Source organism: Stegastes partitus, unplaced genomic scaffold (genome assembly GCF_000690725.1).
Source record: "Stegastes partitus isolate 25-593 unplaced genomic scaffold, Stegastes_partitus-1.0.2 Scaffold7, whole genome shotgun sequence".
NCBI classification, from domain to species: Eukaryota; Metazoa; Chordata; class Actinopteri; family Pomacentridae; genus Stegastes; species Stegastes partitus.
This window is the reverse complement of record NW_007577738.1, coordinates 398,780-414,024: the sequence shown is the minus strand read 5'-3', so window position 1 is coordinate 414,024 and position 15,245 is coordinate 398,780. Positions and strand designations below refer to the sequence as shown.

Below are 15,245 nucleotides of genomic sequence, written 5' to 3'. Positions count from 1 at the left end.
GCAGACATCCGTTTCCATCTTTTTTATTTTATTTTTTTATTTATTTTTAATTTTGGGTTTCCCTCCAATATCAGAGGGTAATTTGTTGCAATTGCAATAAGGACAAATTTTTATATCTTTTTAAACCTGTGATCCAAAAAAATTGCACAATTAATAAGAGTAATAATAATAATAATAATAAGAAGAAGAAGAAGAAGAAGAAGAAGAAGAAGAAGAAGATGAAAAAGAAGAATTATTATTGTGAGTAGAAGTAGTAATAGTTTTAGTAAAAGTACTGAGAATTATTAATAATATAAATGTGTCATACTACTACTAATGTTAATAGTAATAATAATAGTAATATTAATTGTTGTTATTATATATGTCATATAATTAACAATGATAATGACACAAAAGTGTCTAAGTTTTATTCATTATCATTGGTGCTGTTATTATTAATAACAACTATGTTTAATAATGCTTAATAATCAACTATTTTTGTCATAATGAAAACTGATCAGACGTTATCAGCCATCAATAAATAATTAAATCAACATCTATTCCAGAAAAACATATAGAAAATGAACATTAAATGGGACCTACATACTCAAACAGACATAAAAATAAATGATTAGCACTTATATATAAACTTTAATAAGTTGATATGGTTTTTAACAAAGAATTATTTTTAGGCAGACCAGCTTGTTTTTATTAGTCTTAGTTTTGATATTTTGCCATTTATGTATTAACTTCTTTCATATGTTATCTTGTGTAATTTTATCTAACTTTGTCCCAGTTAGTCTTTTATTATTGAGCCCAGAGGTGACATGGGATAACATGTTTTTAAAAAAGCTGGTAAATTAGTGTGACAAGTACAGAATAAAAAACGCTAGATAAAAGTATTTAAATTGAAAGAATTTTAAAACAAAATTTTGCTGGGAAAAAAAAACAACAACCAAATGAAAGGAGAATATTACACAATTTTACTAATTTACAAACTATTTATTCAACTTTTACTTCGTCTTATTTAATCATTATTATTTATTATGACACGTTTGAATTCTTATTTTGTGTACAATAGTGATCGTTTTAATATTCATAGATATATATATTTGTGTTTATTTACACAGTTTAACGCTGACAGAGTTCTTCTTCTTGTCATGTGATTCCGTCAACAAAACCATGTGACCAGTAATGAGGAAGTCACTCCGGTGGCAGGAATCATGGGAAGACAATCATCCTAACTTGTGCAGTTTGTCGTCTTTAGCTTTCGGGGCTTCAACATGTCGCACTCGGAGCTTGTTGTGTGTTTAAAGCTGCTGCTGGTTCTTCACCTTGTTTCTCAGTCCGGGGCTCTTGGACGGCAGCAGTGGCCGGTTCCTTACAGGTAAACACCCACATCATGTCTACGTTCAGCTCTGTGACGACCTTTTATTAAGTGTTTGTCTGTCTGGAGAAACTTTAAAACTTCTGGAAAACTTCTGCACTCATTCATCATCGACCTAACATTAAAATAATATTACTGGTTTTGTCGGTCTTGGTCAAAATCTACAACTTTTTCTCCTGATTAAGCACATTTTGATGTTAAATGTTGATTGAATTAGACTTTTTGTCGGTGTCAGACACATTATAGAGCTGATACACAATAGAGTGAAGTGATGAACAATAGAGTGAATTGATCACACATAATCCAGTTTGCAGAGTTATGTCTGGTGCGTTCACATGACTGCAGAAACTTTGGACTCCAGAACATCTGGCTGTAAAACCATATGAACAATTCAATCTTAGAGATGCATTTTTTTGTGCAAAAACACTACAACGTTTTTGAATTTTGAATATTGTGACAGAAATTAGTTAATATTCCTGTTGACTGATGTACTGCAGTTTTAAATGAACAAAAATTACATGTTGTGATCATTAATAAATAGCATAAACACTGAAAAAAATACACAATTTACTCTTTATTTCTAACTTCTAAGCTTGTGTCATAGTTGCCAGGCATGATGTTTTACTGTATGTTGATTAGCAAAAATGTGCACTCTCTTAAGAACAAAAAGCTCCTAAAAGTTTTATTTTTATTAGTGTAAAAGCTTTTTTCTTTTATGCACGACGAACAACTCTGTCACCTAATGTAGACCTTTATATCAAGTTTATTTGTTGTAGCAACTGTAAGTCAAGGAGCAGAAACAGTATGTACCCTCCAAGAATTTTTTTTTTAAATGCCTAAAGTGTGTGGGTCCATAAAAAGGGTGTGACAAAAAAAATCTAGCACAACAATCTGAGTTCTAAAAAAGTGCATAAAGCAAGACAGGATTCAAATCAATTTGTAAAACAAAATATAATAAAGGTAAGATACAACAAGATAAAATAGGACAGGACTTATAAAATCAACTTCTATACAGTAATTATAGAAAACTTTTTAATTAGGACAGTTACGAGGAACCAAAAGCCATTGGAAACATGGAGCACTTTAAAGCAGTTAAAATGAAGTGCATATAACACAAATTATGAAATACTTATAATATGAGCTCTACTATAATATGAGGTTATTCATAGTTTATTTTCAGGACAATGTTTTATCATTTGTAAAATCAAAGTGTGAACTGTACGAGAGCCCCCGATGACTTATTACTGACGTTACATTTCTCATTTGTCACGTTTTCAACAGGCGGTTTGACCATCGGCCAGCTGTGGACTCCTATTGTGAAGCTCTGTACCCGTTCTGCCCCACCGGAGACCCGAATGGACGGATTCCCCTCATGAGAGACAGTGATGTCATCTCCATTTACCGGCTGCAGACGCCGGTGTGGGAATTCAAGTATGGGGATTTGCTGGGAAAACTGGTGAGTGTTGCAATCTTCTTGTACTGAATAAAAAAAACATGTCGCTGATGATTCTATTTTTCAACACCACACAGAGGTCAGGGAGGGGCTGGGTCACCACAGTCTGTAGAGACGTATCAGACAAGCTGGTAATGCTGATGTAAATACATAAACCTTCTCCTGACTTGTTTATGAAATATCAGAAAGTTTTTTTGTTTTTTTTGTTTTTTTTTTTTGTTTTAATAAAGAAACTACCATATACTTTTGTCTCGATGATAAATTACATTTTTGTGGACTATTTTGTTCTTATTTTATTCAAAAATTGTTAGATTTAACAATCTGAAGAACTGTGATTATAATCTAAAATAAAAGATTTTAAAAAGTGGTTAATATATAAGGATTCTATTCCCTAACACCAGATAAGTAAAATATAATAAAGGCTGTACTGCTTATCTACGGAAAAGCTTAGAAATACAGTCTAAGGCATAAAATAGCCTGCTTTAGGACAGATGTTCTTTATGTTCTTGATTGTTTTACTCTGTGAAACTGAAATTAAGACAGTAGAGTGCTGCTGGTTATTTAAAATAGCATCTGTTAAGCAGAAGTGCAGCTGTGTGAGTGTATTCATAGAAACACAGATGTACGAGGTGTGTCAGAAAAGTTTCAAGACTGGTGTCACAAAGATATATTTCAACTACAAACTACAACTTTTCCCCTTCAAAATAATCCCCCTGGAGTCTAACACACTTCCCCAGCCTTCTCTGCCACACCCCCATGTACTCCTGGAAAGATTCTTCCAGGATCCTCCGCAGCTCCGTCGTCACTGCCATCTTGATGTCTTCAAAACGGGTCCCCTTGATGACCCCCTTGAGCTTGGGGAAGATGAAACAATCCCACGGAGCCAGGTGGGGTGAGTAGGGAGGTTGCTCCAGCACGGCGATGTTCTTCTCAGCCAGGAACCTTTGGATGCTCAGGGCGTTGTGAGCAGGCGCGTTGTCATGGTGAAGCAGCCACGACTTGTCCTGTTACAACTCTCACCTCTTCTCGCGCGCTGAACGAAGCAAACGCTGCAGGATCTCTTTGTAGATGTGCTGGTTGATCATCTGAAGGGGAAAACTCCTAGTTTGTAGTTTGAGTTTGAAATATATCTTTTGTGACACCAGTCTTGGAACTTTTCTGACACACCTCGTATGTCTTCCCGAGTCTACACAAAGCCAGAATGATATTTGTGTTTGTTTGACAGAATATCATGCATGATGCTGTTGGGTTCAGCAGCTCAGAGACTGGAGCCAACTACACCATGGAGTGGTACGAGCTGTTTCAGCTGGGAAACTGCACCTTTCCTCACCTCAGAGCGGAGATGAAGGCGCCTTTCTGGTGCAACCAGGGAGCTGCCTGCTTCTTTGAAGGCATCGATGACTTACACTGGTCTCAGAATGGCACTCTGGAGAAAATAGGAGTAATCAGTGGTAAGATCTTGTATCTTTGCTCATAGAAGCCAGCGGGTAATATATGACATTTATCATGATCAATGGATACAACTGACGCTAATCTGCAGTTTTATCATTATCAACAAATCTCCTGAATCTGTTAACAAGTATTTTCTGTGTAGCTTCACCCTGATGCAAATTAGTCCTCGTATTCTTTAAACCGTTAAGTTTGTTTGGAAACGTGTTTCTTCTTGTTCCTCCATTATTTTGCACTTTGTGTTAAGTAGGGCTGCAGCTGGCGATTATTTTTAACACTGAATTATCTGTCAGTTATTTCTAGATTAATCACTCAGTTGTTTTGTCTGTAAAATGTCAGCAAATTTAAAAACAAAATGTAGATCAGTGTTTCTCAGAGCTGAAGATGATGTCCTCAGATGTCTTGTTTTGGCCACAACCCAAAGATTTTCACAACGTAAATACTAAAGCACCAAATACGTATTAAAAAATTCACTGTTAACTAGAGAAGCTGTTTCTTTAAGGTCTAAACGTTTTATTAAATATGAAACTATCTTATTTCAAGCGCTGCATTGATCAGACAGTGTAGGTAGATGTATTAGTTCTGACACTGATTGAGATGTAATTGCTGATTCTAAATTAGCTGTCATTACCATGGAACTGTGTTAGTTCACTTTTCTATTGAGCCATGTTAGTCATGTCATTGAGGCAATGTTAGAAATCCACATTGGGAAAAAAAAAGGAGAACTGGGGGCAAAATGGTGTTTCCTTGTATGCCAGTGATGTTTTTTCTATTTGAATGGCTCTTCTTTCTAAGTACTGCCTCTTTTGGAATTTGGAAATTTTCTAAAGGTCAGATCTGCCAGTTTAAAAGCTGTTTAGCATTTTAGCAAGAAAATTAGTTAGAAAAATAATCTTAGGCAGACTTGAGACTGGCTGGTCTGGATTGTTTCCACATCCCAAAAAAGCAGTTCTGATTTTTGACTGATAACTTGTTTCATTCAGCTTCAGACACTTTCCAATTCACACTTGTTTCTGGTATTAAATCAGTTTTCTTACCTTCTCCAGGGTCCCAGTTCAATGACTTGGCCCAGTGGGTGCAGGACGACAACAAGACTGGCATCTACTACGAGACGTGGACAGTCCTCTCTGACCCCGGCCCAAACGCCACGGTGTGGTTCGAGTCTTACGACTGTTCCCAGTTTGTCCACCGCACATACAGGAAACTGAAAGAGCTGGGAGCCAAACTATCCAGCCGATCACAGACCAACTACACCAAGATCTACCTGTACAGCGGAGAGCCCACGTATCTTGGCAACGACAGCGACATATTCGGACAGCCTGCTTTGAAAAATCTGGCCGTGGACATCCGCAAATTTTACCACAATTTCAGGCCGCACCAGTCGTTTGCAGAACTCGCCATCAGTCTGCTGGAGGCTTTTACGGATGTCGTGCTGGACAAGAGCTTCTACCTCTACTACAACTTTGAGTACTGGCATCTGCCAATGAAACCTCCATATATGCAGATTACATATGAAGAGGTGCCTTTGCCTTAATATCACACTGGACCACTAAGATCACATTTTTTAAATTTTTTGATTGGCCTAAAAGCCAAAGATATTAATAGTATTAACAACCTTGGATTGCCGACAGAAATTAGTCTTGACCACCTTGATCATCCAGCATTTCTCTCAAAATTACATTGTGTGTATCTTTCAGCTGAATTCAAGTGCATTTTTTAATATATATTTTGAGGTTTATGTTTTTACATCCATATTTGATGGCCTGCAGCCTCCTTTGCCTTTATTGGTGCATTTGAAACCTGAAATGTTGGGCCAACATAAGCTAGAACTAGTAAGAAAAAATAGAAATTTAAACATTTTCATCACAACAGCAGGAAAAACTCACGATTGACACTGTGAAATTATTTTTATTTATTAAACAAAATTTTGCTTGATAACCTTCCAGACAGTTGCTTAAATGACTTAACTCCTTGCCTTCTTTTCTGCACTTGCTCTGTACCTGCCTGATGTCTTGGAGTTGGAAATCTGCACACAGCAGTTGGTTATATTGTGAATGTAATGCGATGTTTAAGTTAAAAAATCTTTTCTGCTGCACTGTTTAGGACAATAGATCTTTTACAAATGTAGTAATTTAAGAAAAACATTTCTATTGTGGACAGAATAAACACTTCTGTTTAATTATTTTCTTGCATTAGCTGTGGCAATGAGGAAATTATATTTCAGGAGAGATGTTAAGATAACCTGCAGCTGTAACCACTGCAGTTTCTGTTTAACTATGTGTTGGTATCACAAGGAAGATAATGACATAGCAGACACAAAGTACATTCACAATTTTTTTTATTACTGTATAAGATCACATGTCCAAAACAATATTTTAATTTCAAGACAGGTGACCAGTAAAGCAAAATAGACAAAGCATTTGCCATAGAGAAGCAAAGCTAGGACAGCATTGTCAACACCAGTTTACTCCTAATAAACTTACTGGAGTTCTCTCTAAACAAACGAGGTTAAAATAACAATTACTGACAAGAGGCATATTTATGATGAAAGATAAATAATTTCCCCTCTCGACCTGTATTTATTGTTGTTTTACTGTTTACATGTTTTACTGATCCAGCTGAATTTTCCAATAAAGACAAGTGATTAAAACCAATGCTCTCAGTGAAAATTACTGATGAGGCTTCACTTCAAAGCCACTGCACAAACTCTGTCAAATGAATCAGGAGATATGTTACTGTACCGCTGAGATGCTAATTTACATGAGCGCAGACAATCAGCACAGGTTTCTACTTCAGTGATAAAAGACCAATACTATCAAAAGACTATGTTAATTCAACCCAATAAATACTAAGAAGCATTTGCACCTCCTGCAATGCGTTTCTCAGTTTTAGTCTAAATAAAATTCGACTTGGATAAAAGGAATGAAGTCTGTCAGAGAAAAGATTGAAATCAGTTTGAAACACATCCTAATGACATACAGTTCCGTCTTCAAGTTTGTCCACTACCACTAACTTTTCAAATTCTATCCCTTAAACACAATTAAATAGTGTTTAACAACACATACAGACACAAGTCAAAAGATTTGTGATTGCTCAATATTTAAGTACTCATTTCTACTGTTAATGTAACTCCTTTTTATTTCATAAACATGATCAGTAGGATTCAGAAGCAGTTACTGGAAAGCCATGTACTCCTCATATTTCCTGAAGTTCAAACAGGTGCATGACAACCTCACGTTTTTAGTGCCACTGTTGGAAAATAAATCCTCTTTTACAAATTTAAAGACAAAATTAACAGCCTCCTCCAATGAAAGTCTGTGGTAGTGAACTCTAAACTTTGGGACCACCTGTATGCAACAAAAAGAAGTGACAGTGCCAAAACCAAAGAACGACAAATCTCGCTGCTGGTCTGCTCGCTGTTTGCTTATTTTGTATAACTGAAAAAAAAAAAACAAATGAATTACAAAAGCAGTATTCATATCAATAAATTACACAGTTTAACTTCTCTAGTGACTACGTTATGAAAAAGATCCATCTAGTAAAGGATAACTCGCAATCTGGTTTTATAAAAGACACGAGCTGTTGGTTAAGGAAACTTCAAACCCTGACAGAGGGTGACATAAAGAAATAAGTACATTTCTATTCATAATAATCAAACACACAGCGTTTTATATACAGATGCATTTGACTTCCTTCTTAAAGGAAAAAAAAAGTCTGTTTCACTCATCTGACTTGCCAAATCTCTTTCGACGGAAATGAATGAATGAACGGTTGGGACAGGAGTATGAGAGATATCTGCAAAGACAGTGGTAATTGATGAATACAGCTCCCTCTCCTGCATATACGACATGGTGACACGATACAGAGCAAATGGGGGGCTCATGGGAGAGCGTATATTCATAACAGAGAGCCAGGGTTTAGAGCTTGAACAGGCAAATAGCAGAAGATACCAATGAAACCTACATAAGAAATAAATTTTTTCAATGCACCTGAGAAACAGTGTGCACCATAAGCTAAGAGCTGCAGAGACGCGTCTGGTGTTTAACGATTACAAAGCAATCTGAGCATCAAGTGTGGAGACTCATTAATGTCTACCTCCAAATTCAGCCGAATCTGCGCACTATTTATATTTACATTTTTTTTTTGTTTTGTTTTTCTCAGTAATTATAGATTTATTACTTCAATATACTTTCCTTGGAATCTGATTATGCAGAGACTCCATACAGTATAAATAATCATCATTAGAAATTTTGATTTTTTTTTTTTTTTTTTGGCCAAAAGGACTCCGTCTGTCCTCACTATCATTTGGTATTCACATAAGGTGCTTAGGAAATCTATGACTGTACAGAAACCTTCTTTTACCAAAACAGAGAAAAACTCATTTATCACGCCAGTCTATGTGTGTTGCAGGAAATGAAATAATCTGCACAACCTTGGAGAAAATAAAAATCAATGACATCGATCAACACTGTACACCTTCACATCACAAATAGAAACCTATGTACACATTCTGTCTCCATCCGCCGACTTTCTAACATTTCCAACAATCATGTCTTGCGACACATGATTGAGCTCAGGCGAGGAGGAAAAGCAAGATGTCGCCAAAACTACTGCTTCTCTTGTGTTTAAATTAGTTTAAAATGAGGGTAAAATTAAGTGAATCCCTCCCTCAGCTACACCTGACAAAACACCTTCTGTCACATCCTATATACAAACAACATTGCAGCTACTTGGAAACCTCCAATGCCATATTGTGTTACAGAGTGCAGAGCTGCTAACTTAGACTGGATTTAAGTAGGCCGAGTGGTAGTGTAACAACATGCAATTGTGCATCTAATTGTCCCAATTTACTCCACAATGTTGAAAAACGTTAACACACACACACACACACACGTACGCATATACATACACACACACACGCTCTGACATCTCCCATAATACAGATTATCATAACCAAGCTACAATGTCCATATAACTCAATTTGTAGTTATAAAAACATTGCTTTTTTTTAGACAAATATTTCCACCTCCATCTGTTCTAATGTGGGAGGAAGTCAGCTTGCCAAGCTCCATTTTCAGATTAGGCAAAGCAGTTTTCCACAGTCCATGTTGACGCCAACAGGCAGAGATTTTTGTAGTGTTTGCATGGCATGATAACACTGCAGCAGTTGGATGCCATTTTATATCCGTGCCATGCACTCCACACAGGAGTTCAGCAAGTTTATGCTCCCCATGTTGGCACCAAACATTCCACTACAGCTGAGCATTTAAAGGCTTTTCAATGCAAACATGGAGGCCGTTAACGTTCCACGCCACAAACTCTACCAGGTCGGCATCATGTCTGGGAACCAGACCCGGCCCAGGTGCTTCGACACCTCCCAGTGAATCTCATCCAGGGAGTATTTGTGATCTGGAATCAGCACCTCCTCCATGATGGACAGCTGGGACAGCCTCCTGCCACACATTTTAACAAACTCCACAAACGCGCTGCAGGACACCTCACACTCGCCCAGACCGATGGCCGACAACTGGGTGCAGTGCTTCGCAATGCGGATCAGCTCCTCATCCAGAGGACGCAGGCCGTTGGCGCACACAACCAGCTCCACCAGACGGGGGCAGTGGAGGCCAACGCGGCCCAACACCTCTTTGCTGACTGAGCGGCCAAAGTAGAGATGTGTGACAGGGATCTCTTCATTAAAGAAAGGGCCAAACTCGTCCTCATAAAGAAAGAAGTACATGACGAGGTTGAATTTGGGCGAATGCCGCACCATGGCGTCCCAGCTGCTCTTCTTGATGGTGTGGAAGTGCTGGCCGGGGTTCTCGCTCACCACATCGATGCGCAAGTGTTCCAGGTGGACGTGTTTTTCTGAGGAGAGGGCCAGCAGGAGCTCATCACTCAGGAGGTGGTAGTTCAGCGCCAGCTCTCTCAGCCCATGACACTGGTCTGCCACACACAGGATCCCTAAAGGAATGGACAGAGTATTTCTTTAAATGCTACTCATTACTTTTTAAGTCCTAGGATTATTGCTAAAAATGGCCCACTAGGTTTGCCTGACAAGCTGCTGATGAATCAGCAGTCATCTTAGCTGGCAATTAAGAGAAGTTCCAGGAAAATGTATGCAAGAGAGAGAAACAGGACAACCACATAAAGGCTCATTCATAATATAATTCAGCATGCAAAATGACAATATTGTATAAAAGGAGACAAGAAAATTACAGGATCTAAATAACCCACAAAATGGAAAACATCATCTTGTGACTTAAAATAGGAAACATTTGACTAAAAGTGATACATAGGCATGGTTGAAAATATTTTGATTTGAGAATTTACCAGCATTTGCACCAAAAGAATCGGACAAAAAAAAGCCAAAAACATGAGAAAGCTGCTTCCTCTCATTTAAGCACTAAAACATCAAAAGGAAAATTATTGTACCTGCAGGGGAGACATGAGGGCAGCTGCTCATCTTCAGCAGCTTCAAGGTGTCGCTGTTGTTGGCCACCAGCACCTTCAGAGATGGATCGTCAACTGGCGTGTCATCAATCTTCAGCGAAGACAATGATTTGGAGTTGACAAACACCACAGTCAGGGCTGAGATAAAATGAGACTGTGGAGAGACAAACATGACACAGTGAAATACAAAACACCTAAAATGTGACAGCACATTTTAGAAGCGGCTTCTAAAATCACAGGGTTCATCTTCTGGTGGCCCTTTAAATCAATTATGATTTGAATGATGTCTACCCAAATGTAAATTTTGGTTTACTGTCACAAAGAAAAGTAATGGGTTGGTTGTTTGTGATATTTTTTGCCTTTTTTGTCTTTTGTCGGCCTGGTACTCTACCAGAGAGAACCAGGAGGAGTTCATCAAAATATAATGCATGTGCAGAATCTTTTTAAAAGTAGGGCTTTATTCCAAAATAGATTGATTTTATCGATTTATCATTTCTTGGTATCAAGAATGTTGGAAAAGTCAATGGTGCTGTTACACATCACCACATTTCTGGAATTGTGACATTTGCTGGTATCATGCTGGTCTGAGATCAGATAGATTTTTGGCCTGGACATGTGACAAACAAGTTAAACAACTTGGGAATGGAGTGTTGCAAGGGTGTGTCCATCTGTGCCCATTGTGTACATGTAGCTCTCCACCTGGGCAACAACAGCTAACTGGATTACAGACTGAATACTTCTTGACTGTACCTTGATTACCACACGTATGAATGTCAATATTTGGGCGTAGCATTCCTTGAGCATTGGCTGTTGAAGAAACAACCAACTGCATACCTCTGTCTGTCTGATTTGTAAATTTCCAGGTTTAAAAAAATCTGACAAGTTGATGACAGGAAAACGTGACAAATTTGGTGTCAAAAGAACACTTAGGCACACCTACCTAAAGCTTATGTAGTCGAATATAAAAGCTCCACAATTAAATGTACTTTCATTAAGGACTTAATTGTTATTAGTCTATGACACAATTTCAGACGGTTGTTTATCTTTAAGATGATTCTGAGGTGCCGTCAACTATATACAATCATAATGAAAGGTGTTTCTGGGGAAAATATAGTGGAAATATCCAGTTGTTTTTAGATCATAGTTTGTGTCTCATTGTTTATATTCTACCTTCTTTGACTAGTATATGATTAACTACATCCTTATAAAGAAAATATGCAAGTCAAGGTGATCAGTAAGTTATTTTAGAAATATGGCAGAACATTTTTGAGATCTGGTTTCATTGCAGTAATTTCATTTTGAGAGCTTTCTTTTGAGAAGTCACAAGTAAAAAGAGATTTTAAAAGGCAGAATGAAGTAACTATACAGAGAGCATTATGAGGATTGTGTGTGAGAAAACCCAGGTATAACATTTCATATATCACCTGTTAGCAGTAACGGATAAAGCCTCTCAAGTGAGCAAAGGCTGTGTTAGGCTTATGTTGTCCCACAAAACCAGAGCCTCAAAGACCAGGTTCTGGGGAATGTGTGAGCTTAAAAAAAAACCCAAAAAACATTCACATGTGTATGTGAAGTTTCATGTTTCTATGTTGACGACATTTTAAGTCATTAGCTAACTCTTGCCAAATCACTGTGACTTTCAAAAGTTCATAGAAAGATCTCAGTGTGCACAAGACAGACAAAATAACACCTGCACAATATCAGCCTCTGTCCTTCTGAAGCTGTGGAAGTCGTTACAAAGCTGTCCTTGTTCGAGTGCTTCAGTCGCATCCTAAGATACGCTGACAATACAAAAACTATCCTCTCTGCAAAAAACACTCAAAAAGAATTTTAGAATACCTCATTAGAAATACACTGAGACAGCAAAACAGGATAGGCATGTGCACTGCAAAACCAAAAATCCTTTGATTTTCCTCACAAACCAGAAGAACAGGAAACTATAAACACCTAAACCCCCTGTGTTAATGATAATTATACCTTTGGAACCTCCATGAAGCTAGGCCTGGCTGTAGAGATGAGTCCCAAAGTCTTCAGGGAACAATTCACCAACTGTGAAAGAATGTCACATGCGGCTTCTGCAGACTCCGTACTACTGTCCACCTGAAAATCGAAATGAAACGAGTCAATATAATTTCAGGTGCCAGTAAACTGCAAACATTTAAGCCCAGAATCTGGACATACATGTCACAAAAGACACAACAGCTTTACCTTGAAACTGACATACTGCAGGTGGTTGGAGTGCCTCTTTATGATTTGCTTTATAAGGTCTGGATGTGTAGCTTTCAGGTAAGAGCTGGCTGGCTGATTAAGCTCAAACTCAAAGCATCTCCACAACTCAGGCATGTGGAAAGCCTGGTTCCACCCACGGCACACCTGAGAGGCATAAGCCCGGTCCAGCAGTGGAAGGTACTGGAAGATGTGTAACAGGAGCTCCTGAGGCAGCCGTGCCCAGTTACAGTCTGGTGACTCACTGGTCGCCACTGTCTCCGACTCCCCGCTCATCTTGCGCACCTTCTTGCAAGCCTCTGGCGGGCTCTTACTGGGAGAGCCGTTACTGTCCTCGTCTCCTTCTTTCATGCGCTTCATCTGGGGAAAAAAAGACAACAGCTTTTTCTAATCAAGCATGTATTATGCTGCACAATAAGTCCATTCAGTTTAAATCTTAACTAATCCAATAATCCTGTCACTTTGTTTCAAGCTTCCTGTTTAAAAAAAAGCCCTTTTGATGAGCACAAAGTGGTTAACATATTTGCAAATTCGCTATCCTCACTTTGCAGCACTGATACACATTAAGACATACCAGCAGAGTATCTCAGTTGTTTAACTGAGCCTATCTGTTGAAGGTCCATCACTACATCTGATACCCTTTTTGCTACATCTAATCTAAGTCAGGCTTCAAACATTTTTTCATGAGTAGGTTGTTATCCTTTCAATGGTCCAGCTTCCTAATAAGAGTGTTGCTATTATATGTACAATCAACTCTTCTGTCATGTTAAATCAATAATCATTCAGTTCTACTTTGGAGCAACTAACCTTTATGAAGCAGCAAAAATTCTAATTTCTTTAGTCCTTATTTTAAGCACAAATAGAGAAAAAAAAGACACTTTAATTCTCTCGTTTTAGTTGCTCAAATGTCAGAATTGTATGCATCTTCTTGCCTTGCTGGATGGCAATCATTTAACACTACTAGTTAACATCACAATATTGGTTATTTTTCACTGTTTTCAAAAATATTATGGACAAAAACAGTTGATTGAGAATATATGCAAATAAGTCTATGATGAAAATAACTGTTAGCTGCAGCCCCACTGTAACTGCTGAGAAGTGCGTGTACGCATGTCTTTGAAGCTTCTATCAAATAAAACTGCTGCATCAAGTTGATCCTAATATTTTAGCAACTACGATTAGTGTGAACAGAAGGTCCATTCAAGTTTTTTTCTCTGTGACGTTTTCTGTTGTTGTATTTCCTGTGTTTTAGTGCATTTCTCTGTTTTATTATGTTCGTAATAATTTTAGAAGACTACAAGGGAATGGAGAATGGGAGAAAGCTGGTAACTCGTGAAATCTGTTCTATCAATAGAGTGTACACAGCAGCGTTATATGTAGCTACGACGTTACGAGCAACCACCAGTGTGACGTTACGAAGCACGTCCACTGAATTCAACATTAAATAGCTAACACTGCCACTTGCCTAGTTGCACCAGAGCTCCTGTTATACTGAATGGACACTAATATTGCTTGCCAAGTTTAACTAACGCAGTGACAGTGTCAATGAATGTATCCGTTAGCTAAGTTGCTAACGTTAGCTTGTTTGGTATTAGTGTAAAACTAATTTTCAAGAAATATTAGCAATTTAGCCCATTTGTGTTACAGGAATGCTTCCGTGTGCTACATAACCCATATGAAACTCATTAATATATTCAAAGTTTTGTCGACAGGTCATTCAAACAGAGCTATTTACTAGTTTAGCCACAGCACTGCTAGCCAGCTCGGCTACCACATCCTACCTTGTTGTTTACACACAGCTAGCTTACTAGCTGTTAGCAGGAAAATCCGACCACTGACTTGATACTTCAGCCCGGGCCCGCGCTGGAAAAGCTCCTTCGCACCAGCCAGATAACACGCATCGGGACCCGATAACCGAGCCGTTCGACGATGGAGAATTAGTCAGGAAAGGTTTTATTTTTTTTAAGTAAAGAAACTGCCAAACTCCGGCACCTCCGCTCGAGTTGACCTAATTCCTTCGCGGGAGTTACGGACGGCCCCCCTCAACCTGAAATGGCGAAGTGTTGTTGTGACAGCAGCGGTGCATGATGGGAAATGTAATGCGAAATGGCTGTTGGAAAAGATCGTCTGTATGAGGAGGAGGACTCACTTCACAGTCAGATAAAAGTATGCACATCCTGCCCTGGTCGTCCTACCTTAGACTTGGATTTAGATACACTTTATTGATCCACAAGGGAAATTGTTTTATCACAGTAGCACAAAATAAACAATTATATAACAATATACAAAAAAATAAATAAA

General features: G+C 38.2%; 2 protein-coding genes across 2 annotated transcripts; one reads left to right on the top strand and one right to left on the bottom strand.

Annotated features, from left to right (window-relative positions):
• Positions 1–1,189: 1,189 nt before the first annotated feature.
• On the top strand, positions 1,190–6,922 carry cln5 (CLN5 lysosomal BMP synthase). Its single transcript, XM_008281889.1, has 4 exons — positions 1,190–1,366; positions 2,648–2,822; positions 4,045–4,270; positions 5,315–6,922. The coding sequence occupies exons 1-4, from the start codon at positions 1,263–1,265 to the stop codon at positions 5,800–5,802; spliced, it is 993 nt and encodes a 330-aa protein (XP_008280111.1). The 5' UTR covers positions 1,190–1,262; the 3' UTR covers positions 5,803–6,922.
• fbxl3a (F-box and leucine-rich repeat protein 3a) lies at positions 6,590–14,977 on the bottom strand. Its single transcript, XM_008281903.1, has 5 exons — positions 14,726–14,977; positions 12,927–13,304; positions 12,696–12,818; positions 10,701–10,872; positions 6,590–10,229 (listed from the first exon to the last, which is right to left on the bottom strand). The coding sequence occupies exons 2-5, from the start codon at positions 13,302–13,304 to the stop codon at positions 9,589–9,591; spliced, it is 1,314 nt and encodes a 437-aa protein (XP_008280125.1). The 5' UTR covers positions 14,726–14,977; the 3' UTR covers positions 6,590–9,588.
• Between the last annotated feature and the right edge of the window lie 268 nt (positions 14,978–15,245).